Raw genomic sequence first — 27,205 nt, forward strand, 5'->3', positions numbered from 1 at the left:
GGATGGCTGGTGTAAGAGGTGCAAGGAGAGCCAACAGGTTCACTGATATGGAGCTGGAGACTCTGATGGATGGTGTGGAGGACAGAAGAAGAATATTGTTTCCTGATGTGGGGAGACTTGACAGACTGCAGTAAATAACGCATGGAGGGAGATTGCAGGGGAGGTGTCAGGCACCTCCATATATGTGAGGGCACAGCCTCCCAGGAGGGTGCTGGTCAGTCTGTACCTGGCCCTTCCAGGCCCAGAGGTGTTCCAGGGTGTCCTATAAGGAAAGCTGTAGGTTTTAGACAACAACCACAGCAGCCTTCCAGGACCCATGATGCAGCCACAGGGATGAAGTTTAGGGGTAGTGTTAGGGTAGTCATGCGGAACAGGTGTTACAGTGAGATGCACAGGGGTAAAAAATGATTACAGTATTATTATATTGTTCTTTATGTTCTGTTTTTGCAGAGATTTGGATAATTGGATAAATCTTTATTTTTGGCACATATATCTGACCAGGTGCTTCATTTGAGAATGGAAAATTCTGCGGGAAGGCACTCATTGCGATGGCCATTGAAAGTGGGACCTGAAGGGTCATGCGTGGATGGGATTATCTGAAGCGAGCAGCTATGAGACGCAGCTGCACCTCCCTTCCAGGGTTGCGATGGGGATGACACCTTCTAGCTCTGGGACGACGGGGATCCCCCTCCTCCTCCTCCTCAGATGGTACTGCTGGCTCGACCTCCAGCGGCTGTTCCCTCATGATGGCCAGGTTGTGCAGCATGCAGCAGACCATGACAATTATGGAGACCCATTGAGAGTACTGCAAGGTGCCATCAGAGCTTAAGGATGCCTCTGCACTGCTCGATGATGCACCTGATGGCACAATGAGTGTCATTGTATGCATGCTTTGGCGCTGTCCTGGGGTTTCGCAGTGGAGTGAGGGGATATCCCTTGTCCCCAAGCAGTGAACCGCAATCCTGATTCGGGCCGGTGAAGACGGCGGGCACACTGGTGTGGCGCAGAATGAACGAATCATGGCTACTACCTCCCCTGCCCGCTGCCTGTCTGCATGTTGCTGACGGTGACGCCTTCTCCTGCGTGCCACTCTGCTTCTGAGCAGGTATACCAGGTGTTGCCCTCCCAACACTCCTCCCATCCTCAGGATGAATCCTGCCAAGCAGGTCTCTGCAGCCTACAGGCCTCCACTAAAGAGTCAGACCTGAAAGTTGTACAAAGTCTGTGAACATCTCTGAGCAGCATTCAGCAGGTTTAATGGAGCCAAGGCAATTAATAAAACTATTTCAAAAGCAAAATACTGCAGATGCTGGAATCTGAAATAAAAACACTAATAATTAATAAAATTATATGAAAAGCAAAATATTGCAGATGATGGAATCTGAAATAAAAACACAAATTTTTAACGTTTGCGGCGGAAGTGCGCACCACTCAAATCCCCCGCCTCCCCCCCCCCCCCACCCCCGAGCTGAATATGGCTCGGGGAGGGAAAAGCATCCAACCGCGGCGGATGATCAATTTTTTCGATCGGCCACCCAAACCCCGTGGTAGCCGTCCCTTCAGGAACGGTGAATTTCAGCGCCGTGACCTCATAAGCACTTCACCAGACAAAATAAAATTGTACTGTATAGGAAGAACTATTGCTATTCCCCAAGCATTCAGCTGCTTTTGAGTTTGGAGTCTTTTTTTTAAGGCATTGTATTGTAATAAGTATCACAGTCATGATAATGCAACTTATTTTGTTTCTAGCTGCATGCTCGCTATTGTCTAATAACTCTGGCAGTTAGATGGTTAACTCCAGACCAGAAGCACACTACTTGAAATCTTCGGCCTATTGCTCCAACTCTCATTCCTCAGTGAAGTGAGCTCTATCACTTCTCATCCTGGTCTCTAGATACAGTGCTATGAATAGGTGAGATTCTCTGCCTTTGGATGGGGTGAAAGTTAACTGAGGAAAATAGCTGTTGTTTGACTGTACCTTGCAATTCATACCTATTACTCATGTCACGAGAGGACAAGATTGCCAATCTGTCCCAACCTAGTCCAGGAGATTATGTAGAGGGTTAAATCGGATACAACCCGAAAATGGGTGCAGGGATCGTGCTGCGCAATTAACCTGCACCAGTTCATTGTGTTGCAAGCAGCATGGTAACGCTACCCTCGCTATTCATTGGCTGCATGCAGCAGGGGACCCGATAGCGTAGGTGGCTAAATCTACTTAAAGATAGCCTGCACCTCTTAAAGGGAGGTGCATTGCGGCTTCAAGAAGTGGTGGGAGTCCTTTGTGAACTGAGTCTGTGTTGTGAAAGATGGAAGAATGGCTGAACATGCTAGAGAGTGCACCAAGATTTTTCAATAATGCACTAGAGACCTAGGTGGAAAGGAGGAGCAATGTTCTGTATCTACAATGCAGCAGGTGGCCCTCCAGACACTTGCTCAGGAGGCAGTGGCAGTAGAGGTCAATGCCAGGTCTGTTGATCCTAGAACCTGAATGGTGAAGATGATCTCAAGGTGAGTGAGTTCATCTTCAAATGGCATATAGTACCAACTTCACCACTAGCCTCATTCACTGCTCAATTCACTACACCCTCATCACTCACCTACTGAGAATCTTCTATCCAAGGTTGCTGACAACACTAAGTTGGTGGCACAGTAAATAGTGTAGATGGGAGCAGAAAGTTGCAAAATGACATTGATAGAATAAGACAGTGGGAAAAACTGTGGCAGAATTAATTCAATGTGGGGAAATGTGATGTCATGCACTTTGGACTGAAGAAAGATAGAAAAGAGCATTTTCTAAATGGTGAGAAGCTAAGAACTATGGAAGAGCAGAGAGATTTAGTGGTCTAAGTACAAGAATCACGAAAAGCTGGTGGGGAGGTACAAAAATAATTACAATGGAATGTTGGCCTTTATCTGAAAGGAACTAAATTAAAAGGGTTAAAAGGTAAGTCACAGTTATACAAAGTTCTGGTTAGACCCCATTTAGAGTGCTGCGTTCAGTTCTGGGCACCACACCTCAGGAAGGATATATTGGCTTTGGAGGCAGTGCAGCGCACCAGAATGATACTTGGGCTAAAAGGGATAAATTATGAGGATAGACTAGGCATGTATTGCCTTGAGTATAGATGATTAAGGGGTGATCTAATTGAGGTGTTTAAGATGAGAGGGTAGGAGAGAGAATCTATTTCCTTTGGTGGGGGAGTCCAGAACAAGAATTACTAACCTTAAAATTAGAGTTCGGCCATTGTGGGGTGGTGACACAAAGGGTAGTGGAAATCTGGAACTTTCCTCCCTAAAAAGCTGTTGAAGCTATGTCAATTGAAAATTTCAAAACTGAGGTTAGGTAAGGGTATTAAGGGTTATGGAAGCAAGGTGGGTAGATGGAGTTAATATACAGATTGGCAATCATTTAATTGAATGGTGGAATAGGCTTGAGGGGCTGAATGCCTGACTCCTATTCCTATGTTCCTTCCTATGATAGCAGTAAGCATCTCTGACCTCCGTTCACAACTACCAGAGATTCACTTAAGTTACCGTACCACTATATGGGTTTTGAATTCCCCTAGGCACAATGTGATATGTAAAGGAGCAGGTCTGATGGGCCAAATGGCCCTTTCTTGTTTCTTGCTTTCTTATATTTTTGTCTTGGCCTTTCTTTGCATAATTTCATTATGTTTGCATCAAGAAAACATAAGAAAATAGTCAAGAATTTGAACAAGAAATATAAGGAAATATTGCACAGCATGCAGAAAACATGCAGTGGTCTGGCAAACCATCCTTTTATTTCTGTGAACTAGGTTCAAATCCAGTCTAACTTAATGGGATGAATTACCAACAAAAAAAAAATGGAAAATGCTGGAAATCTGAAATAAAAACAATAAATGATGGAAATTCACAGCAGGTCAGTCAGTGTCTGTAAAGAGAAAAGGCAGGTTCCAACATTTTGGGTGTCTACCTTTCATCTACAGAAGACTAAGTGAGAAGCAGGTCTCTAAGGAAGATTTTTTTTTTTAAATAGGAAAAGGGATGTAGGGGAGAGAGAATCAACAGACATGCCTGTGAAAAAAAGAAAAAGGGGAGAGAAAAAGGGTAATAAATTGCTGTCTTTCTGCTAACTGAAAGAATCCTAAGTAAAAAGAAACTAAGTAGTCTTACCTCTATTCCTAGTGGGCACAAGTCCACAACACAAAGCATCTCATAATTCAAGACACATTGTCAGTGAATTGGCAGCTTCAATCACGAAGGCTATGAAAATGTCTGATGTGGGAAATGGAAATATAACACTGCTGTACAAAAATTATTCTTCTGAGGGTAAAGTAGATGGGGCAGATTTTGCAAATTAACACTCCCAGTGCAGAGCTTCATGTGATGGCAGCACGTACTGAAAATTCAGATTTTCCATCCATTAAGATGAGTGGTTGGAAAATTATATGAGCTGCATTAACCACTATACTCCAGTTCCCAATATGAATGGTCGTTGAACAAAGTGCACTAATATGTAAAACCTACCTCTAGATACATTTGGGGCAAAAATTGGTATGTGTTGCGCCCATTTTTCTGGTATAAAATGGGTACATCGATGACACATTTAGCAGTGGTACGGCCCGCGTCCACTCTGCGCATGCCTTTAGACCACTGCTAAATTCATTTTGCCTTTTGTTTGCATCCAGGTGGCCATCTAAACATAAGAACATAAGAAATAGGAGTAGGAGTAGGCCATTTGGCCTCCATAGCTCTCTGGGGCAAAGATTTCCACAGATTTACAACCCTCTGAGAGAAGAAATTCCTCCTCATCTCAGTTTTAAATGGGCAGCCTCTTATTCTGAGACTATGCCCCCTAGTTTTAGTGTCCTCTAATTTTAGTTTCCCCTATGAGTGGAAATATCCTCTCTGCATCCACCTTATCGAGCTCCCTCATTATCTTATAAGTTTCAATAAGATCACCTCTCATTTTTCTGAACTCCAATGAGTATTGGCATAACCTACTCAACCTATCCTCATAAGTCAACCTCCTCATCTCCAGAATCAACTTAGTGAACGTTTTCTGAACAGCCTCCAATGCAAGTATATCCTTTCTTAACTACGCAGTACTCCAGGTGTGGCCTCACCAATATCCTGTACAGTTGTAGCAGGACTTATCTGCTTTCATACTCTATCCCCCTTGCAATAAAGGCCAACATTCCATTTACATTCCTGATTACTTGCTGTGTCTGAATGCTAACATTTTGTGTTTCATGCACAAGGACCCCCAGGTTCCTCTGTACTGCAGCACTTTGCAGATTTTCTCCATTTAAATTATAATTTGCTTTTCTATTTTTTCTGCCAAAGTGGATAACCTCACATTTTCCCACATTATACTCCATCTGCCAAATTTTTGCCCACTCACTTAGCCTGTCTATGTTCCTTTGCAGATTTTTTGTGTCCTCCTCACACATTGCTTTTCCTCCCATCTTTGTATCATCAGCAAACTTGGCTACATTACATTCGGCCCCTTCATCAAAGTCATTAATATAGATTGTAAATAGTTGAGGACCCAGCACTGATCCTTGCGGCACCTTACTAGTTACTGTTTGCCAACTGGAAAATGACCCATTTATCCCGACTCTCTGTTTTCTGTTAGTTAGCCAATCCTCTATCCATGCTAATATATTAACCCCAACCCCGTGAACTTTTATCTTGCGCAGTAAACGTTTATGTGGCACCTTATCGAATGCCTTCTGGAAATCCAAATACACCACATCCGCTGATTCCCCCCTATCCACCCTGCTCGTTACATCCTCAAAGAGATTTGGATAGGTTAAGCGAATGGGCTAAGGTTTGGCAGATGGAATACAATGTCGGAAAGTGTGAGGTCATCCACCTTGGAAAAAAAAACAGTAAAAGGGAATATTCTTTGAATGGGGAGAAATTACAACATGCTGCAGTGCAGAGGGACCTGGGGGTCCTTGTGCATGAAACCCAAAAAGTTAGTTTGCAGGTGCAGCAGGTAATCAGGAAGGCAAATGGAATGTTGGCCTTCATTGCGAGACGGATGGAGTACAAAAGCAGGGAGGTCCTGCTGCAACTGTATAGGGTATTGGTGAGGCCGCACCTGGAGCACTGCGTGCAGTTTTGGTCACCTTACTTAAGGAAGGATATACTGGCTTTGGAGCGGGTACAGAGACGATTCACGAGGCTGATTCCGGAGATGAGGGGATTACCTTATGATGATAGATTGAGTAGACTGGGTCTTTACTCGTTGGAGTTCAGAAGGATGAGGGGTGATCTTATAGAAACATTTAAAATAATGAAAGGGATAGACAAGATAGAGGCAGAGAGGTTGTTTCCACTGGTTGGGGAGACTAGAACTAGGGGGCACAGCCTCAAAATATGGGGGAGCCAATTTAAAACCGAGTTGAGAAGGAATTTCTTCTCCCAGAGGGTTGTGAATCTGTGGAATTCTCTGCCCAAGGAAGCAGTTGAGGCTAGCTCATTGAATGTATTCAAGTCACAGATAGATAGATTTTTAACCAATAAGGGAATTAAGAGTTACGGGGAGCGGGCGGGTAAGTGGAGCTGAGTCCACGGCCAGATCAGCCATGATCTTGTTGAATGGCGGAGCAGGCTCGAAGGGCTAGATGGCCTACTCCTGTTCCTAATTCTTATGTTCTTATGTTCTTATGAACTCCAGCAAATTTATCAAACATGATCTCCCTTTCATAAAACCATGCTGACTGTGCTTGATTGAATTATGCTTTTCCAAATGTCCCACTACTGCTTCCTTAATAATGGACTCCAGCATTTTCCCAACGACAGATGTTCGGCTAACTGGTCTATAGTTTCCTGTTTTTCGTCTGCCTCCTTTTTTAAATAGGGGCATTACATTTGCGGTAAACAAAGCATTAAGCCCCTTGAATGTTAATAAAGAACCTAATGCCTATTTAAGTAATCTTCTGTGAAATTGGTTTGAGCACAGCAGGAGCCTGGGCTGCTCTGCTCAGGATTCTCCAACAGCCGCTGCAGCCTAATTAGAGCTACCCTGACTTCACACTATCTGGATCACTGAGTGCCAAAAGTGAGAACTATTTTGTTCCCAAAATAGACATCTTATCCCTTGCTGACACAAAGAAGCAAAATCACCAAAAAGTTTAAATTTTAAAAAGTCTGCATAGACTTTATAATAATCATGTGCACTATATTTGAAAATAATTCTTATGAACATGTACATATTTTCAAAGAACTCAGATCACTGCAGTATGGGCCTGATGTCTGAGCTGGCCGTTTTTGAGGAAGATCGCCTGATCTGTTGTCATTTTGACAGTTATGGCTAGTTCAGTCTACATTACATAATATATCTGGTTCAGCTGAAACTTCTTCATTGTGCTTTCTTGTCTAATTTCAAATTCAGTTTTATTAAACCTTGTGTAGGAGCTTCATACATTTGAATGCCAGGTGAGGATGGGATTGGGCTCAGCTATGATTGCACCATCGTTGAATAGTCCACCGCCACTCACTGTCTGCACAGGCCACAATGTAAAAAGCTTACATAATCAACATAACAAAAACAGTTTATCTGGTTATCATCACATTGCTGTTTGTGGGAGCTGCTGTGTGCAAATTGGCTGGCGCGTTTCCAACATTACAACAGTGACTACACTCCAAAAGTACTTCATTGGCTGTAATGCACTTTGAGACGTCCGGTGGTCATGAAAGCCGCTATATAAATCCAAGTCTTTCATTTTTTTCTTACCAGCTACCAAAGGAAAAAATATACCATGCAGCATCCAGCAGCCATTTATGTTTTCTTTTGGCCATGCAATGTCTCCAGTAATTCAATAACCACCTCTCTTAAGGTGATACTCCATGCTGCCACTCATACTAGAACTGCTTTGACATGCTGTATCTATGCTAGGTTGCACTGCCAGAAGTTATCTCGACAGTCTAGGTTGCCTTTGATGACTATACTGAAATACAGACTTAGGCCGATCATGATCTCGTCACGGTTTATATTGCTTAAACCAAAGATCTTTATTCTGGCAGGGCATCATAGTAAGATTATTTTGTTCCCATTACCACAAAACCCATAGTGGAAGGAAACATTCTTTATTCAAGGTTTCCCTTGTGTACTCCCATAGAAATAAGCTTCCGTTTTCACTTGCGCCCTGGCGGCATGAAGGCTGTTGATCTGGACTGAATTCAAATGACTTCCAGCTTATATTAATTATTACTTCTGAAAGAATGGCAGACCTAGTCCACTCTGAGCAGAACACAATTAACAAGAGCATCATTTCTGGTTGTGGATTCACTTTAAATTGAATCTAATATGAAACAGGATCCAGACTATCAAGTTTCATTTATTTCCAGTACAAGTCAAAATATTACCTCTTTCAGTGACTATCACTGCAAAATAAAACTAATCCTAGCTCTACTAATTTCAATGAGTTTCCATCTATTTCACTTTTTTTTCTTCAAAAATCTCATTATTTCTAATGGTCAGTACAGGTACTGGGAATCAAGCTAATCAATGTTTATGGAGAAATTGTAGTACTTTCAGGCCTCTACTGTGCATTGTATAGGGTGGCTGACGTTGTTCATGTGTAAATGTGATTCTTGGAGTGTTGAATAAGCAACAGATATAATTCATTTCCTGGTCTACATCAATCTCTCCGAATTTGACTGTCGGGAGCAGAAGAAGAATGACCTCATTCAAATTCAGTTGATCCAAACTCATTCTGTTTATGCTGTGTGAACAGACGCCTATCAACCCGTCAGTGGTTCCACGAGTTCACTTACAACATGCATGTGCCACTCCTGGCAACAATCAATAAAAGACCAAGTCATGTGTTCTCCCATGGCTCAGTTGCTAAAGACAGTATGAAGCTGTACCATAGAGACCAGTGGTCCTGAGTCAAAAACCCACTCTGTGTTGAGTGAGTTGAAATCACTGGGTTTGGTAGTTGGTATGATACAATTGACTCCAGTGCCCCACAACTAATGAGCGGAAAATTTAGCATTTATCTCTTGATTGATATTCATAGAAACATAGAAAATAGGTCCAGGCGTAGGCCATTCAGCCCTTCGAGTCTGCACCGCCATTCAATGAGTTCATGGCTGAACATGTAACCTCAGTACCCCATTCCTGCTTTCTCGCCATACTCCTTGATCCCCCTAGTAATAAGGACTATATCTAACTCCTTTTTGAATATATTTAGTGAATTGGCCTCAACAACTTTCTGTGGTAGAGAATTCCACAGGTTCACCACTCTCTGGGTGAAGAAGTTTCTCCTCATCTCAGTCCTAAATGGCTTACCCCTTATCCTTAGACTGTGACCCCTGGTTCTGGACTTCCCCAACATTGGGAACATTCTTCCTGCATCTAACCTGTCTAAACTCGTCAGAATTTTAAACGTTTCTATGAGATCCCCTCTCATTCTTCTGAGCTCCAGTGAATACAAGCCCAGTTGATCCAGTCTTTCTTGATAGGTCAGTCCCGCCATCCCGGGAATCAGTCTGGTGAACCTTCACTGCAATCCCTCAATAGCAAGAATGTCCTTCCTCAAGTTAGTAGACCAAAACTGTACACAATACTCCAGGTGTGGCCTCACCAAGGCCTTGTCCAACTGTAGCAACACCTCCCTGCCCCTGTACTCAAATCCCCTCGCTATGAAGGCCAACATGCCATTTGCTTTCTTAACCGCCTGCTGTACCTGCATGCCAACCTTCAATGACTGATGTACCATGACACCCAGGTCTCGTTGCACCTCCCCTTTTCCTAATCTGTCACCATTCAGATAATAGTCTGTCTCTCTGTTTTTACCACCAAAGTGAATAACCTCACATTTATCCACATTGTACTTCATCTGCCATGCATTTGCCCACTCACCTAACCTATCCAAATCGCTCTGCAGCCTCATAGCATCCTCCTCGCAGCTCACACTGCCACCCAACTTAGTGTCATCCGCAAATTTGGAGATACTACATTTAATCCCCTCGTCTAAATCATTAATGTACAATGTAAACAGCTGGAGCCCCAGCACAGAACCTTGCGGTACCCCACTAGTCACCGCCTGCCATTCTGAAAAGTACCCATTTACTCCTACTCTTTGCTTCCTGTCTGACAACCAGTTCTCAATCCATGTCAGCACACTACCCCCAATCCCATGTGCTTTAACTTTGCACATTAATCTTTTGTGTGGGACCTTGTCGAAAGCCTTCTGAAAGTCCAAATATACCACATCAACTGGTTCTCCCTTGTCCACTCTACTGGAAACATCCTCAAAAAATTCCAGAAGATTTGTCAAGCATCATTTCCCTTTCACAAATCCATGCTGACTTGGACCTATCATGTCACCTCTTTCCAAATGTGCTGCTATGACATCCTTAATAATTGATTCCATCATTTTACCCACTACTGATGTCAGGCTGACCGGTCTATAATTCCCTGTTTTCTCTCTCCCTCCTTTTTTAAAAAGTGGGGTTACATTGGCTATCCTCCACTCGATAGGAACTGATCCAGAGTCAATGGAATGTTGGAAAATGACTGTCAATGCATCCGCTATTTCCAAGGCCACCTCCTTAAGTACTCTGGGATGCAGCCCATCAGGCCCTGGGGATTTATCGGCCTTCAATCCCATCAATTTCCCCAACACAATTTCCCGACTAATAAGGATTTCCCTCAGTTCCTCCTTCTTACTAGACCCTCCGACCCCTTTTATATCCGGAAGGTTGTTTGTGTCCTCCTTAGTGAATACCGAACCAAAGTACTTGTTCAATTGGTCTGCCATTTCTTTGTTCCCCATTGTGACTTCCCCTGATTCTGACTGCAGGGGACCTACGTTTGTCTTTACTAACCTTTTTCTCTTTGCATAGCTATAGAAACTTTTGCAGTCCGTCTTAATGTTCCCTGCAAGCTTCCTCTCGTACTCTATTTTCCCTGCTCTAATCAAACCCTTTGTCCTCCTCTGCTGAGTTCTAAATTTCTCCCAGTCCCCAGGTTCACTGCTATTTCTGGCCAATTTGTATGCCACTTCCTTGGCTTTAATACTATCCCTGATTTCCCTTGATAGCCACGGTTGAGCCATCTTCCCTTTTTTATTTTTAGCGACCCTTTGCTTAAAATGAATATATACGTACATCAAATGAGGACAGAATTGGGCTTGATTGTGAGCTTAAGATGGGTTTTGGCAACCCCATAGTTGACACTCATTGTTTAAGCTCAGACGTGAAAATAGGCTCCTGGGTGAGGTATCAGAGGGGACTGTGGAACCATACCCAGCAGCAACTTCAGGAGAAGAAGAGGGAATAAAATTGGGTGCAGGACAGGGGAATCTCATGTCACAATAAATATATGACTAATTGTTCAGTATAACCCTTGTTAATCTACTTCTTGTCCAAATTCCATCATAATGAAGATTACTGTATCAAAAATTAGCAAAATATTTACATTTTCCATTGTTGTCTCATATAATACTAACAATGAAAACTACAGAATAATAGGCATTTACAGTAAGGCGTTGATGACTGAAATAAACTATTCAAATACCAGCAAGATTTTATGATTTGATATCATGTGACTTGATTTTTCATAATTGTTTCAATAATTTTTCCTCAGTTTCAATAACTGCCTATACCAATCCTACAATTTTACTTGAACAGCAGCAGATGAAACCAACCTGTTGCAGAGATATCTCTCAAAATAACATTCCTTCAAGTAATTCATATAGAAGTATTTCCTTGACATAACACTCTCTCAGAAAGCTGCCCAAAACAAATAGAACAACAGTATGAAGGATTATTATTATACTTGGCAAACCTTTGTTTTCACTTTTAGAACTGATATTTTTCAGGTCTGTGTGTTTTTTCACTTACCAATGCACCGAGAACCATCTACAGATGTCACATAGCCACGGGGGCAGTTACAGTAATAGCTGCCAACAGTGTTGGTGCATTCGCCTCCATCACAGGCACCAAAGGTGGTTCTACATTCATCAATATCTGGAAAATAGACAAAAAATAAAAACTTATCAGAGAGTGATTAAAAATTATAACCAGATGGGCTTTTTTCTACGATAGGTGGATTTGCTATTATTGCAAATATTTAACTGATAATTTAGCTACCTTGAGTATTCAGAATTCCCTCCATATCCCAGCGAAGTATCATTGTTATCAGCAGCATTATTTTGAACAGTGTCACGCATTAGTATGGACCTAGAGCTCTCATGTATTGCCTGCAGACACCAGTGCTTCTCTAGGGACCGCAAGAAATATCAAGGCCTCCCCTTCCCTTCTGTGAAACGTACATGAAACCCCCTCCTCATGACTTACATGCTTGATGGCAAGCGTTCATTTTGGTGCTGGCCGGTGGCATCTGGCTCCTTCGAGTTTTTGCTCCCATCCACTGCCAACTGTCGCTATTATAGAATCATACAGCACAGAAGAGGCCATTCAGCCCACTGTGCCTGTGCTGGCTCTTTAATAGAGCTATCCAATTAGTCCCACTGCCCTGCTCTTTCCATATAACCCTGCAAATGTTACCCCTTCATGTATATATCCAATTCCCTTTCAAAAGTCACTATTGAATCTGTTGCCACCACCCGTTCAGGCAGTGCATCTCAAATTCTGAAGTGACAGCGTTCTCTGCTGACCTCGAATAAAGCTGCTCGCAGAGATTTAGCAATGTCTGTGGCATCAATTTCATCTTTCCCAACTTTAATTTGATTCACCTCTAGGTGATTTTCAGCAACAGTGATGTCATCAAGCCAATCACATTAAAGAGTTTTATCGACAGCAAACCAGGAAGTAAAATGCACTGATTATCATTCAATTTTTATAAATTTTACATAGAGTGAAATAAGGATTAGGAAATACACACGGGATTAAGATAGAAGCTGAAATATCCAACAAATTAAATATATATATATATATTTATTATATTAAAAAAAAGGAATTGTCATCATGGAAAAACTTGACATTCCATATTTGTAAAATTTGCCTTTCAGGCCCAGAGAAGTTGTTCAGCAGTAATTATGGTTGAGTACACCGTTAAAAACCCACATCTCATTGAACAAGGCTTAACTTTTTGGGGGATTTTAACAGCAATATTACAGCATAAAAGGGGAAGTTCTCATCAGTTCAGTGATTACTCAAAGATTGCCATCTGCGAATCTTCAACAGGAGGAGCAGGGAATCACTGACGACAACATCTGGATTTCCACATTTAACTGCGCATGTGTGGATGCCAAAAGTTGCTGTCAGTTTCATGGGGTAATGACGGCGAACGCCGACAGTTTCACCTTCATTACAACCATAAAATCCGAACCAATGTGATAGATGTTACACAGCTCATTCTGGGGAGCGCACTGACCTGCTGCTGGCCCAGTCCCACTATCCTATCTCCAGTGCACCCACCACTCATCCTGCTTCTAGTCTCTCTATCGCCTTTCACTAATTCCCAGTCTTTTGCTCTTTTCTCTTTCACTCTATCTTTCTGCTATCTTTCTCAGGCTCTCAGTTTCCAGCTCCACTCTCTGGTCTCCGCTGTCTTATTTACCCTGTCTTAGACTCCAAGCATTATTCTGATCCTTCTCATGCTCAACATATATCATGCTCCTCTCAGATTCTCCAGTTCCCACACTTTTTCTGTGCATAGTAGTTGCAGCACATGAATCATCAGTGCATATTCAAATCAAATTTCCTGCTTTCTAGGGAGTCACAATGATTGATGGGACATCATATATATGTAACAGATTTTTTTCCAGGTTTTTTTGTAGCTGAAAAGTGGACTTGATATTCAAATTTTAAAATATTTAAGTTTTTTGTTAGAACATATAGGATATGTAGTTAAACCTCATTATTACAATTATCCTGGTGTGTCATTCATCAATTTATGCACATGGAAAATAACCCACATCTCCATACCCTTTCACTAAGTGTTATATCAGCCTTTAACTCCTCTTTTCAAGAAAGCACAAGTTACGTTACATGTCAGCAACTGCCTAAAGGCAGTGAGCAGACAGTCTTGTCTGAAAAGATCTAAGACAGATGTTATGGAGGGAATTTTTTTAAAAGCTGGATGGAGGAGGCCTAAAAACCATATCACAAAGTGATGGCAAGTGTTTGCCTCCTTCCCTACAGGATGTTGAAAATAGATACGCTTGGAAACTGGCTGCAAAACGTGAAATAAGTCTCCAAGTTAGTTCTTGTGCTAACATCCGATTGTATATGCCAAATAAAACAGGGTGCTAGCTTGGCAGCTATAATTCATGGCACTCATTACACAGTTGAATTTTGTGGTAATGTCTAGAGAGAGGAACACTTGAGTAATAATTGAGAGATGCCAAGAGGAGTGATAAATTTCATGAAGAGCCCACTCATTAATGGAACTGGATTTGGACTTCAGTGATCAATTATATTATTTAACAATTAAATGATCAGTAGCAGTTAGTGGTCTTTCAAGAACTTTCGGGCCCGAATTTGATCACCCTACCGCCGGCTGGCACCAAGTTTTCTCGGCGATCTCCCCTCTGTACGAGATTGGTGAGGCAGTTTGAAAGGACCACTGGGGAGCGTCTGCTGGCATGTGCCGGCTTCCAACGCCGGAAAAACTCCTCCCGCCCGCTTTCGCCCGAGATTCATCCAAGCGGTCCTCTGCTCCTGCAGGAGAAAAGACCGCCGCATGGAAGCAGGTCTTACCTGGTCGGTGGTATGAAGACCTGCAAGAAAAGTTTAGTGAGATCTTTTTCTTTAATTCTTTTGCAGCGATTTTATTTGAAAGGGTCCTCTGAAGGTTTTGTCATGTTTTGTTTTTTTATTTGTTTGAACATTTTTTTTTTTTGCGATTCCCCATCTCTGGGCCTCAGCGTTACTTTGTCGACGATTGCATTTGCTGCCCAGAATCCAACCTACCGCCCACTGCCGCCCAGAATCACCGTGTAACGCCCATTTTTTCCGCCAGGCATTTTTTCCCCCAAAGTTCTACCCAAAGTAGCGTCAAGGTCTTAGCGGTCTTTTCGACAGTAAATGGGTGGAACTTAGGTTTCACCACATTCGGGCCCTTTGAGGCATATTTCAACCAAATTATTTTTCCAACATGCAGAGAATCTGTTGCAAAGCTGTTGCACTTCTACAGTTCACATTCATCTGACATGTTCACCAATTATTAATAACAGTAACTGATCAATTACCATTGAATCTCATTTATACTGATAGTCCTGACCTTGGAAATGAAAGAATTTACAAAAAATATGAATTGAAATAACATTAAAATAATGTCATTAAATATATTTTAATAAGACCAGCTTGGCTCTTGGCGCTAGGTTATAAGGTTCTGGATTCAAGGCTGACTCCAGGACTTGAGCATAGCGTCCAGCTGGCACTTCAAGTGCTGTACTGAAGGGATGCTGTATTCTCGGAGCTGCAGTCTTTTGGAAGAGATGTTATGAGGCCCCGTCTGTCTGTTCAGGTGGATGTAAAAGATCTTATATACTCTTCAGAGATGAACAGGGAATTCTCCCATGTCCTGAGTGATTTCCTTCCTCCACCACCAAAAACAAATTAACTGTTCATCTTTCTCATTTCCTGTTTGGGATTTTACTTTGTGCAGATTAACTGCGCTTCAAGGAGGCTTTGGGATGTGATGAGGCACTATATAAATGAAAGTTTAACAACTGTATTTTGCACCTATAAAAATAAGAGCCTGCTTCTTTTAACAAGAGTAGAATCTGAAAACAACTCAGAAAATTGGAAATTATTATGCAATTAACATCTATGGGTACTAAATGGACCAACATATGCATATTTGATGGCCCAGTCATCCAGCAGTCCAGGATAGGGTGAAAAATGAGTTTTCCCCTGTAATGTATTTGCTTCATGGGTTCTTTGCTTAAGAATTCACAGCAATACATTGCTGTTAAGAACAAGTTGATTTATTAACAAAGGTTTAACAATCACACTACACATTACCAGTTCAAGCTCACAACTGCATACCTTATCGTGGATGACATAGACCCAATTGACTGCAGTTTAATTGAGTCTTGTGAACATTATGTGACTTGCTCAGCCACTCACAATGCAACATCTCTACAACTCTTTTAAATTATACAATTAAACCAAGTGTCCTGGGGCCGAACAACTAGAAATTGCAAACTAACCAAAAATGTTGAAGAAAACCTAACAAATCAAATCAAAATTTGGTTTCCGGGGGTGATGATGCACTCCAGTCCCTCCGGTGCCAGTCACGGAAGGCCTCGAGCGTACCAGTAGACACCGCGTGCTTCATCTCTAATGACACCCTGGCACAAACGTAGCCGCGGAAGAGAGGCAGGCAGTCGGACTGAACGACCCACTCGACCAACCGCTGCCTGGATCTGTTAATGGCCACCTTGACCAGGCCCAGGCGCAATCCCACGAGGAGGCCCTCCAACCTGCCCGCTCCCCCGCCGTAAAGGGCCTTTGGCCGTGAGCCAGACATCGGCCTAGGATAGGAGCAACAGCTCTACAACTATTTCTGTAGAAAACAATAAATCAAGTGCTCCCTGGTAAAGTGGGGGGATACTCCAAACACTTTTCAAATGCCCTTTTTTGGGATTTTTTTTTAGGGCACTAAGAACACAAATTATACAAGTGCCCCCTGGCGAAAAGGGGAGGGGGGGGGGCACTAAAACTCGGCACAGTAAACAAATTAAACTTTAAAACATATAAAATCAAATTAAAATTTGGTTGCCAGGGGTGATAATGCACTCCAGTCCCTCCGGCGCCCACCTCTCGCGGAAGGCCGTGAGCGTACCGGTGGACACCGCGTGCTCCATTTCCACGGACACCCTGGCTCGGATGTGCGCGCGGAAGAGAGGCAGGCAGTCAGGCTGAACGACCCCCTTGACCGCCTGTTGCCTGGACCTGTTAATGGCCACCTTGAGCAGGCCCAGGAGCAGTCCCACGAGGAGGCCCTCTGACCTGCCCGCTCCCCTGCCGTAAAGGGCCTTTGGCTGCGAGCCGGACGTCGGCCTAGGATAGGAGCAACAGCTCTACAACTCTTTTTGAGTAAACAAAAGAAACATTAGATCAAGTGCCCCCCGATCTGGGGGACACTACAAACATTTCACACGGCCCTTTTTTTTTTTGGTGATTTTTGTGGGTTTTTTGGGGGTTTTTTTGGGCATAAAATCATAGTTTTTTCTCCAAGTGCCCCCTATAAAAGGGGAAAACAGCTCTACAAAGTGCATACATTACAGCCCCCATGATTTCAACTATGGATACCAATCAGGATACCCAAAAGAGTTATTGGGATCTCTCCCTACAGGAGGGGAGAACAAATCAAAAGATGAATCAAATGGGAATGCCTTCAGACACCTTTCAAATTGCAAACTCAGTTGATAAAGCAGAAGCCTGAGAACCGGTCAGGTGCTCATCTCCTGGTCAGGGATTATGAACAGCATAGGAGGTGAGGGAACTTCGAAAGATTATAGTACAACTAGCTCAGAGATTGTTAAATGTGTTTCTTTTAAATTACATGAAAGAGCCCTGTTCTGCTCTCCAGTCATTTGCTTTCGCACTCATTAAAAACTATTGTAACTAGCAATCTCGATTCTCCAGCTATTTCAGAATTTTCTGCAGCGAATTAACAGTTAAGATCTGCTTCGTTTACTGTATTCCATAAAATAGTATTGCATCAGTGCTGTGTGGCTCAGTATGACCAAGGTAAGTTAGCTTGGTTGAGTTGGTAGCAATCTTGCATCTGAAGGTTGGGGTTTGAGCTCCACTTCAGCAATTGAGCACATAATCTAAGCTGACACTTCAGTGGAGTATCATTCAGAAGAGACATTAAATCAAGGCCCTGTATGGCTGTTTCAGTATGCACACTAAATATCCCATTGCACTATTTGAAAAAGAGCAAGAAGATCTCCTGACCAACATTTCTCTCTCAGCCAACAGATCAAATGACTATTCATCTGATTTGCTGTTTGTGTGACCTTGCTGTGTACAAAATAGCTGTAGTAAAGTAACTGAATTATGTGAAGTGCTTTTGGTTATCGTGAAGATGGAATACGAAGATTTTTAAATGCAAATTCCTTAATTTTATGTTACATTACGGATACCCTTCCATTTCCTGAATTTTACGGGCTTTAACACTAGTTCTGAACTTAAGAAGTGTTTCTGCTTGATCAGCCTTGTATTCAAACTCTAACATGGAGTGTTGAATTGTGCTGACAGTAATTGTCTGGTCACTAACAATAAAATTGCTTTGATTACACAGTTGAATATCTTGATGTGTCAATACACCACAAAACATCGTGAAGTAAAATTACATATTCACATCGATGAGGGCAGAGTTTTATCTTAAATTGTAATTCCTGCCAGAAATAAAATGAAACCATATTTCCCTCAGATTATGTAACAGAAAAGTTCTGGAAACAAAACCAGGGCCGCATTTCTTCACAAACGCCTTGTTTTTGCATAATCTTGTGACAACATTTTTGAAGACACACCATATAGTCGGCTCCAGCAGAAGTAAGATTTACTTTCCACAAAATTATATTCATGAGATTTGACTTGTGGTCAAATTCTATTTTTATTACACAGGATTGTGAGGTTTTTACTGGTGAATCCCTTGATTCAATCCATTTTTTCATGAAAACTGTTAATCAGTGGTCTTGCTCGTCATCAGTCCGACTCGAAGGCTTAGCTGCTCATTTATAAGATGCACAAAGGAGATAAGATGACACATAATAACAACAAAGGGAATTTAACTTACACTAGTTTCCTACATTACAACAGTGCCTACACTTCAAGGGGCTGAAATTGTCCCCTGCCGAAAATACAGCGCACCTACCGTATTTCAACTGTTTTTACCGCAACGGTCGGTGTGCTGGCACCTTGCGCGAAATTCCGCTCAATGGCTTTTTTTTCCAGCGGCCCAGAAGTCGGTCTTATGGGGGTGGAAGTGCGGCGGAGAGCGGAAGTTCGGTAAGTAGAGGGGCAGAAGTGGGGGCGGACGGAGTGTCTGCCGTCACTCATCAGCAGCACTGAAGACGTTATCATGCTGGCGTGTCACCATATCTCTCCCCTTCATTTAAAAGGAAGGGCCGCTGTGAGCCCTGTGATTTTTTAAGTTAAGTCCACTGGGCCACCATGGAGGGTTTCAGTCAGGCCAGGCTGCCTGTTGGCGGCCCGGCCAAACCCAGGGGCATAACTGACAGCCAGACGTGGCAGTCGGCCGACAAAAAAAAATAAGATGGCGGCCGCGGCTGTAGGTCCTCCCCTTTAATGGCAGCCGCATCACTATTTTACAAGCACTGCAAGCACAGTGCACTGACAGAAAAAGCTGTCGGGGGCACCGAGCGGGGGGAGCAAGATTTCTTTGGCGGAACTTAGCGTTCGAGGGCACATCGGCGATGCGCACTTTGATAACGCACTTAGAATGGATCGGGAGTAACGGAGTGGTAGTGGGGGGGGCAGGTCAGAGCCGGGATACCGCAGCAGGGTAATTTTCAAAATGGCGGCCATTCCACGAAAAATCGGCGCCCATTCCACTCGGCTGCGTGGCTGCCAATTTCCAGTGGACAAAGGCATTAATTTCGGCCCCCAAAATTACTTCATTGGCTGTAAAGTGCTTTAAGATACCCTGAAGTCGAGAACAGCTCTTTTTAAGTTCTTTCAGGTTACAAAAACTTATGCTCAGAAACAAGACAAAATGAATTTAACCAAGCCAACTATATTCTAAATGGAATTTGAAGGACATGAGCCACAAATTAAATAACATTTGATTTTGTCTAGACCTCACTAGTATTTGGAATGAAGCCTTAACTCTGATCCAACAAATAGCAAAATTAGTCATTGCTGCCAAACTACTATACTGAGTATTATGAATACCCTATGAAACATTTGCATTACATTATTATTACACAGAATGGTTTATATTACTTATTTGGAATCATTATCTATCACTCAAGGATCAGCTAGAACAATGTTGTTCAGGACATGAAAAAGTACTTTCTAATATTTATTATAGTTTCCTTGAACAGTACGTTGCGAAACCAACCAGGGAGCAGGCTATCTTAGATCTGATACTGTGTAATGAGACAGGATTAATAACTGGAAAAATTAAAGAGCAAGTTATTATTTAAATTGAGAAACATTGCAAAGTACTGCAGTACAGCAGGACCTGGGGGTTCTGGTGCATGAAACACAAAAGGTTAGTATGCAGGTACAACAAGTGATCAGAAGGCCAATGGAATCTTGGCCTTTATTGCAAAAGGGATGGAGTATAAAAGCAGGGAAGTCTTGCTACAGTTATACAGGGTATTGGTGAGGCCACATCTGGAATACTGCATGCAGTTTTGATTTCCATATTTAAGAAAAGATATACTTGCTTTGGAGGCAGTACAAAGAAGGTTCACTAGGTTGATTCCGGGGATGAGGGGGTTGACTTTTGAGGAAAGGTTGAGTAGCTTGGGTTTCTACTCATTGGAATTCAGAAGAATGAGAGGTAATCTTAACGAAACGTGCAAGATTATGACGGGGCTTGACAAGGTGAATACACAGAGGATGTTTCCACTGATAGGGGAGACTAGGGGGCATAGTCTTAGAATAATGGGCCACCCATTTAAAACTGAGATGAGGAGGATTATTTTCTCTCAGAGGGTTGTAAATCTGTAAATTCACTGCCTCAGAGAGATGTGGGAGCTGGGACATGGAAGAAATTTAAGACAAAAATAGACAGTTTCTTAACCGATAAGGGAATAAGGGGTTATGGGGAGCGGGTGGAGAAGTGGACCTGAGTTCATGATCGGATCAGCCATGATTGTATTAAATAGCGGAGCAGGCTCGAGGGGCCGTATGGCCTACTCCTGCTCCTATTTCTTATGTTCTTATGTTCTTATGATCTTCTAATAAAGGATCCTCCAGGAATGAGTGACCATAACATGGTTGAATTTTAAATTCAGTTGGAGGGTGAGAAAGTTGGATCTCAAACCAGTGACCTAAGCTTAAATACAGGAGACTACAAAGGTATGAGGACAGAGTTGGCTAAAGTGGATTGGGAAAATAGATTAAAGTATGGGACGGTTGATGAGTAATGGCAAACATTTAAGGAGAAATTTCATAACTCTCAACAAAAATATATCCCAATGAGAAGGAAAGACTGTAAGAAAAGGGATAACCATCTGTGGCTAACCTAAGGCAATAAAGGATGATGTCAAATTGAAAAAAAGGGCATATAATATGGCCAAGACTAGTAGGAGGCCAGAGGATTGGGAAACTTTTAAAAGCCAGCAAAGAATGACTAAAAAAAATGATAAATAGAGGGAAGATAGATTATGAAAGTAAACTAGCATGAAATATTAAAACAGATAATAAGAGTTTCTACAGGTACATAAAAAGGAAAAGAGTGGCTAAAGTAAATGTTGATCCCCTAGAGGATGAGACTGGGGAATAATGGGGAAAAGCGAAATGGCAGAGATGTTGAACAAATATTTTGTATCGGTCTTCAGGGTAGAAGACACTAAAAACATTCCAATAGCGGATAATCAAGGGGCTATAGGTAGGGAGGAACTTAATACAATCACTATCACTAATGAAGTAGTACTCGGTAAAATAATGGGACTAAAGGTGGACAAGTCCCCTGGACCTGACGGCTTACATCCTAGGGTCTTAAAAGAAGTGGCTGCAGAGATAGTGGATGCATTGTTTGTAATCTACCATAATTCCCTGGATTCTGGAGAGGTCCCAGCGGATTGGAAAACTGCAAGTATAACGCCCCTATTTAAAAAAGGAGGCAGACAGAAAGCAGGAAACTATAGGCCAGTTAGCCTAACATCTGTCTTTGGGAAAAGGCTGGAGTTCATTATTAAGGAGGCAGTAGTGGGACAGTTGGAAAAGCATAATTCAATCAAGCAGAGTCAGCATGGTTTTATGAAAGGGAAATCATGTTTGACAAATTTGCTGGAGTTCTTTGAGGATGTGACGAGGTGGGTGGATAAGAGGGAACCAGTGGATGTGGTGTATTTGAATTTCCAGAAAGCATTCGATATGGTGCCTCATAATAGGTTACTGCACAAGATAAAAGTTGGGGTTAATATTTTAGCATGGATAGAGGATTGTCTAACTAACTGAAAATAGAGAGTCGGGATAAAGGGGTATTTTCTGGTTGGCAAACAGTGACTACTGGGGTGCCACAGGGATTGGTGCTGGGTCCTCAACTATTTACAATCTATATTAATGACTTGGAAGAAGGGATGAGTGTCACAAAACCAAGTTTGTTGATGATACAAAGATGGATGGGAAAACAAATTGTGAGGAGCACACAAAAAATCTGCAAAGGGATATAGACAGGCTAAGTGAGTTGGCAAAAATTTGGCAGATGGAGTATCATGTGCGAAAATGTGAGGTTATCCACTCTGGCAGAAAAAATAGAAAAGCAAATTATAATTTAATTGGTGAAAAATTGCAAAGTGCTGCAGTACAGAGGGACCTGGGGGTCCTTGTGCTAGAAACACAAAAAGTTAGTATGCAGGTACAGCAAGTAATCAGGAAGGCAAATGGAATGTTGGCCTTATTGCAAGGAGTTAGTGTATAAAAGCAGAGAAGTCCTACTACAACTGTACAGGATATTGGTGAGGCCACACCTAGAGTACTGCATACAGTTTTGGTCTCCGTATTTAAGGAAGGATATACTTGCATTGGAGGCTGTTCAGAGAAGATTCACTAGGTTCATTTGGGAGATGAGGGAGTTTACTTATGAAGATAGGTTGAGTAGGTGTACGGATATTCATTGGCGTTCAGAAGAATGAGAGGTGATCTTATCGAAACATATTATAATGAGGGGGCAGGGCAGAGTCCATGATCATATCAGCTATGATCTTATTAAATGCGCAGGCTCGAGGGGCCAGGTGGCCTACTCCTGCTCCTATTTCTTATATTCTTATATTCTTAATATCACTGCTTAGCCAAGCTTATTAACAGGACGCAATTGTATTTTTTATATGTCTGAGTTTGTACAGTAAAATGAATCTGTAATACAGTTACATATTATATAGAAGTGCACTCTTCAAGTGACACACAACTATACTTAATCTGCTCTTACACATTATCAATACTCAGATATAATACACATCCACTAGCTTTGATCAGTGTCCAGATATGCTTTTGTTTTCATATACTACTTCCATCTGGTTTGCTTATAACGTCTAACTGATTCAAATAACCGGTTAGGGGCTTCTTATTCAGTAGGGGGTCATGAAGAGCTGCTGGCTTCTGCTCGTGTCGTATATCATCAATCATTTACTCATGGAAATAAATGGGTATAATCTGATAGCCGTGACAGACACATGGTTGCAAGCTGACCAAGGCTAGGAATTAAATATTCAGTGTTTTTTGACATTTCGGAAGGATAGGCAGAAAGGAAAAGGAGGTGGGGTAGCTCTGTTAATAAAGGATGAGATCAGTGCAGTAGTGAGAAATGATATTGGCTCAGAAGATCAAGATGTAGAATCAGTTGGGTGGAGATAAAAAAAAATAAAGGAAAGAAGACATTGGTGAGAGTAGTCTATAGGCCCCCTAACAGTTGCTACACTGTTGGACAGAGACTAAATCAAGAAATAATAGAGGCTTGTAAGAAAGATACTGCAATAATCACAGGCGATTTTACTCTTCACGTAGATTTGACAAATCAAATTGGCAAAGGTAGCCTTAAGGACAAGTTCATAGAGTGTATTTGGGATGGTTTCTCAGAATACATTGTGGAACCAAGGAGCAGGTTATTTTAGATCTAGTAATGTGTAATGAGATAGGATTAATTAATGATCTCATAGAAAACGATCCTCTAGGGAAGAGTGATCATAGCATGTTGGAATTTCAAACTTAGTTTGAGGGTGAAACTTAGGTCTCAAACTAATGTGCTGAACTTAAATGAAGGCATTTACAAAGGTGTGAAGAAAGATTTGGCTACAGTGGACTGGAAAAATAGATTAAAGGATAAAATAGATTTAAGGATAGTAAGCACTGGCAGATATTTAAGGAGATATTTCATAACTCTCAGCAAAGACCTATTCCAGTGAGAAAGAAAGACTCTAAGAGAAGGATGAACCATCCGTGGCTAACTAAGGAAGTTAAGCATGATATCAAGTTGAAAACAAAGGCATACAATGTTGCGTAGATTTATTAATAGAGTACGCCAGAGGATTGGGAATTTTTTAGAAAACCAGCAAAGGACGACTAAAAAAAAATAAAGGGAGAGAAGATAGATTATGAGAGTAAACTAGCAAGAAATATAAAAACAGATAGTAAGAGCTTCTACAGGTATATAAAAAGGAAGAGAGTAGCTAAACTGGGGACTGGGGACTGGGGAATTAATAATGGGAAACAGGGAGATGGCAGAGACTTTGAACAAATATTTTGTATCGGTCTTCACTAAAAGCATCCCAAAAATAATATATAATCAAGGGGCTCTGGGGGGGGGAATTACTAGGGAAGGATTACTATGCGCAAAGGACCAGAAAATCCAGCCCATTATGTTTAAAGCAATTATATTTTAAAATGAAATACCTCACCTCATGGAAAATTATTAAGCTGTTGCATATCATACAAAAGATTAGATTACTCAAATACTCATCATCATAAGCAGTCCCTCAGAATCGAGGAAGAATTGCTTCCACTCTTAACATGAGTTATTAGATGGCTGTACAGTCCAATACGAGAACCACAGTCTCTGTCACAGGTGAGACAAATAGTCATTGAGGGAAGGGGTGGGTGAGAAGGGGTGGGTTTGCCACATGCTCTTTCCGCTGCCTGCGCTTGATTTCTGCATGCTCTTGGCGACGAGACTCGAGGAGCTCAGCACCCTCCCGGATGCACTTCCTCCACTTAGGGCGGTCTTTGGCCAGGGACACCCAGGTGTCAGTGGGAATGTTGCACTTTATCAGGGAGGCTATGAGGGTGTCCTTGAAACATTTCCTCTGCCCACCGTTTGCTGTGAAGGAGTTCCGAGTAGAGCACTTGCTTCAGGAGTCTCGTGTCTGGCATGCCAACCATGTGGCCTGCCCAGCGGAGCTGATCAAGTGTGGTCACTGCTTCAATGCTGGGGATGTTGGCCTGGACGAGGGGATTTGAAGGATCTTGTGAAGACATCGTTGGTGGTATTTCTCCAGTGACTTGAGATGTTTACTGTACATGGTCCATGTTTCTGAGCCATACAGGAGGGCTGGTATTACTACAGCCCTGTAGACCATAAGCTTGGTGACAGTTTTGAGGGACTAGTCTCAAACACGCTTTTCCTCAGGTGACCGAAGGCTGCACTGGCACACTGGAGGCAGTGTTGAATCCCGTCGTCAATGCTTGCTCTTGTTGCTAGGAGGCTCCCGAGATAAGGGAAGTGGTCCAGGGCTGCACCGCGGATCTTGATGACTGGGGGGCAGTGCTGTGCAGCGAAGACAGGACGGTGGAGGACCTTTGTCTTACTGGTATTTAGCGTCAGGCTTATGCTTTCATATGCCCAGTAAATACGTCGACTATGTCCTTTTGTTCAGCCTCTGTGTGTGCGCAGACACAGGCGTCATCCACGTATTGTAGCTTGACAACAGAGGTTGGGATGGTCTTGGATCTGGCCTGGAGACAGTGAAGCATGATTTTTGCAGCACAACAGCTGCAAGAAAAATGCAGGGAACAGCGCCAGCCCATATACATGGTCTCTTCAACCTTACAAAGGCCTTTGACACTCTCAACCACGAGGGTTTATGGAGCATCCTCCTCCGTTTTGGATGCCCCCAAAAGTATGTCACCATCCTCTGCCTGCTCCACGACAACATGCAGACCGTGATCCTTACCAACGGACCCAATCCATGTTCAGACCGGGGTCGAGTACTAGAGGCTTGCTTGAGAAAATCTGATATTACCTGCACTGCAAAGTAACCACAAAACATTTGACAGTAAGCTCTGTGATAGCTTTCATACCTTGTATGAATGTAGTAGTGATGTTGGGGAGGGCATCAAACAGGAAATTAGGGGTGCGTGCAATAAAGGTGCAGCAGTTATAATGGGTGACTTTAATATGCACATAGATTGGGCTAACCAAACTGGAAGCAATACGGTGGAGGAGGATTTTCTGGAGTGCATAAGGGATGGTTTTTTAGACCAATATGTCGAGGAACCAACTAGGGGGGAGGCCATCTTAGACTGGGTGTTATGTAATGAGAAAGGATTAATTAGCAATCTCGTTGTGCGAGGCCCCTTGGGGAAGAGTGACCATAATATGGTGGAATTCTGCATTAGGATGGAGAATGAAACAGTTAATTCAGAGACCATGGTCCAGAACTTAAAGAAGGCTAACTTTGAAGGTATGAGGCGTGAATTGGCTGAGATGGATTGGCGAATGATACTTAAGGGGTTGACTGTGGATGGGCAATGGCAGACATTTAGAGACCGCATGGATGAACTACAACAATTGTACATTCCTGTCTGGCATAGAAATAAAAAAGGGAAGGTGGCTCAACCGTGGCTATCAAGGGAAATCAGGGATAGTATTAAAGCCAAGGAAGTGGCATACAAATTGGCCAGAAATAGCAGCGAACCTGGGGACTGGGAGAAATTTAGAACTCAGCAGAGGAGGACAAAGGGTTTGATTAGGGCAGGGAAAATGGAGTATGAGAAGAAGCTTGCAGGGAACATTAAGACGGATTGCAAAAGTTTCTATAGATATGTAAAGAGAAAAAGGTTAGTAAAGACAAACGTAGGTCCCCTGCAGTCAGAATCAGGGGAAGTCATAACGGGGAACAAAGAAATGGCGGACCAATTGAACAAGTACTTTGGTACGGTATTCACGAAGGAGGACACGAACAACCTTCCGGTTATAAAAGGGGTCGGGGGGTCTAGTAAGGAGGAGGAACTGAGGGAAATCCTTATTAGCCGGGAAATTGTGTTGGGAAAATTGATGGGATTGAAGGCAGATAAATCCCCAGGGCCTGATGGACTGCATCCCAGAGTACTTAAGGAGGTGGCCTTGGAAATAGCGGATGCATTGACAGTCATTTTCCAACATTCCATTGACTCTGGATCAGTTCCTATGGAGTGGAGGGTAGCCAATGTAACCCCACTTTTTAAAAAAGGAGGGAGAGAGAAAACAGGGAATTATAGACCGGTCAGCCTGACATCGGTAGTGGGTAAAATGATGGAATCAATTATTAAGGATGTCATAGCAGTGCATTTGGAAAGAGGTGACATGATAGGTCCAAGTCAG

General features: G+C 42.5%; 1 protein-coding gene across 1 annotated transcript in view; it reads right to left on the bottom strand.

The window, feature by feature from the left end:
- The window catches only part of fbn2a (fibrillin 2a), a 514,209-nt gene that overhangs the window by 294,174 nt on the left and 192,830 nt on the right, over positions 1-27,205 (bottom strand). Inside the window, exon 8 of the mRNA XM_070881599.1 lies at positions 11,851-11,976. Within this exon, the coding sequence (XP_070737700.1) occupies positions 11,851-11,976 (126 nt within the window). The remainder of the gene's footprint in view (positions 1-11,850; positions 11,977-27,205) is intronic.

Source organism: Pristiophorus japonicus, chromosome 1 (assembly GCF_044704955.1).
Source record: "Pristiophorus japonicus isolate sPriJap1 chromosome 1, sPriJap1.hap1, whole genome shotgun sequence".
In the NCBI taxonomy this organism is placed as follows: domain Eukaryota; kingdom Metazoa; phylum Chordata; class Chondrichthyes; family Pristiophoridae; genus Pristiophorus; species Pristiophorus japonicus.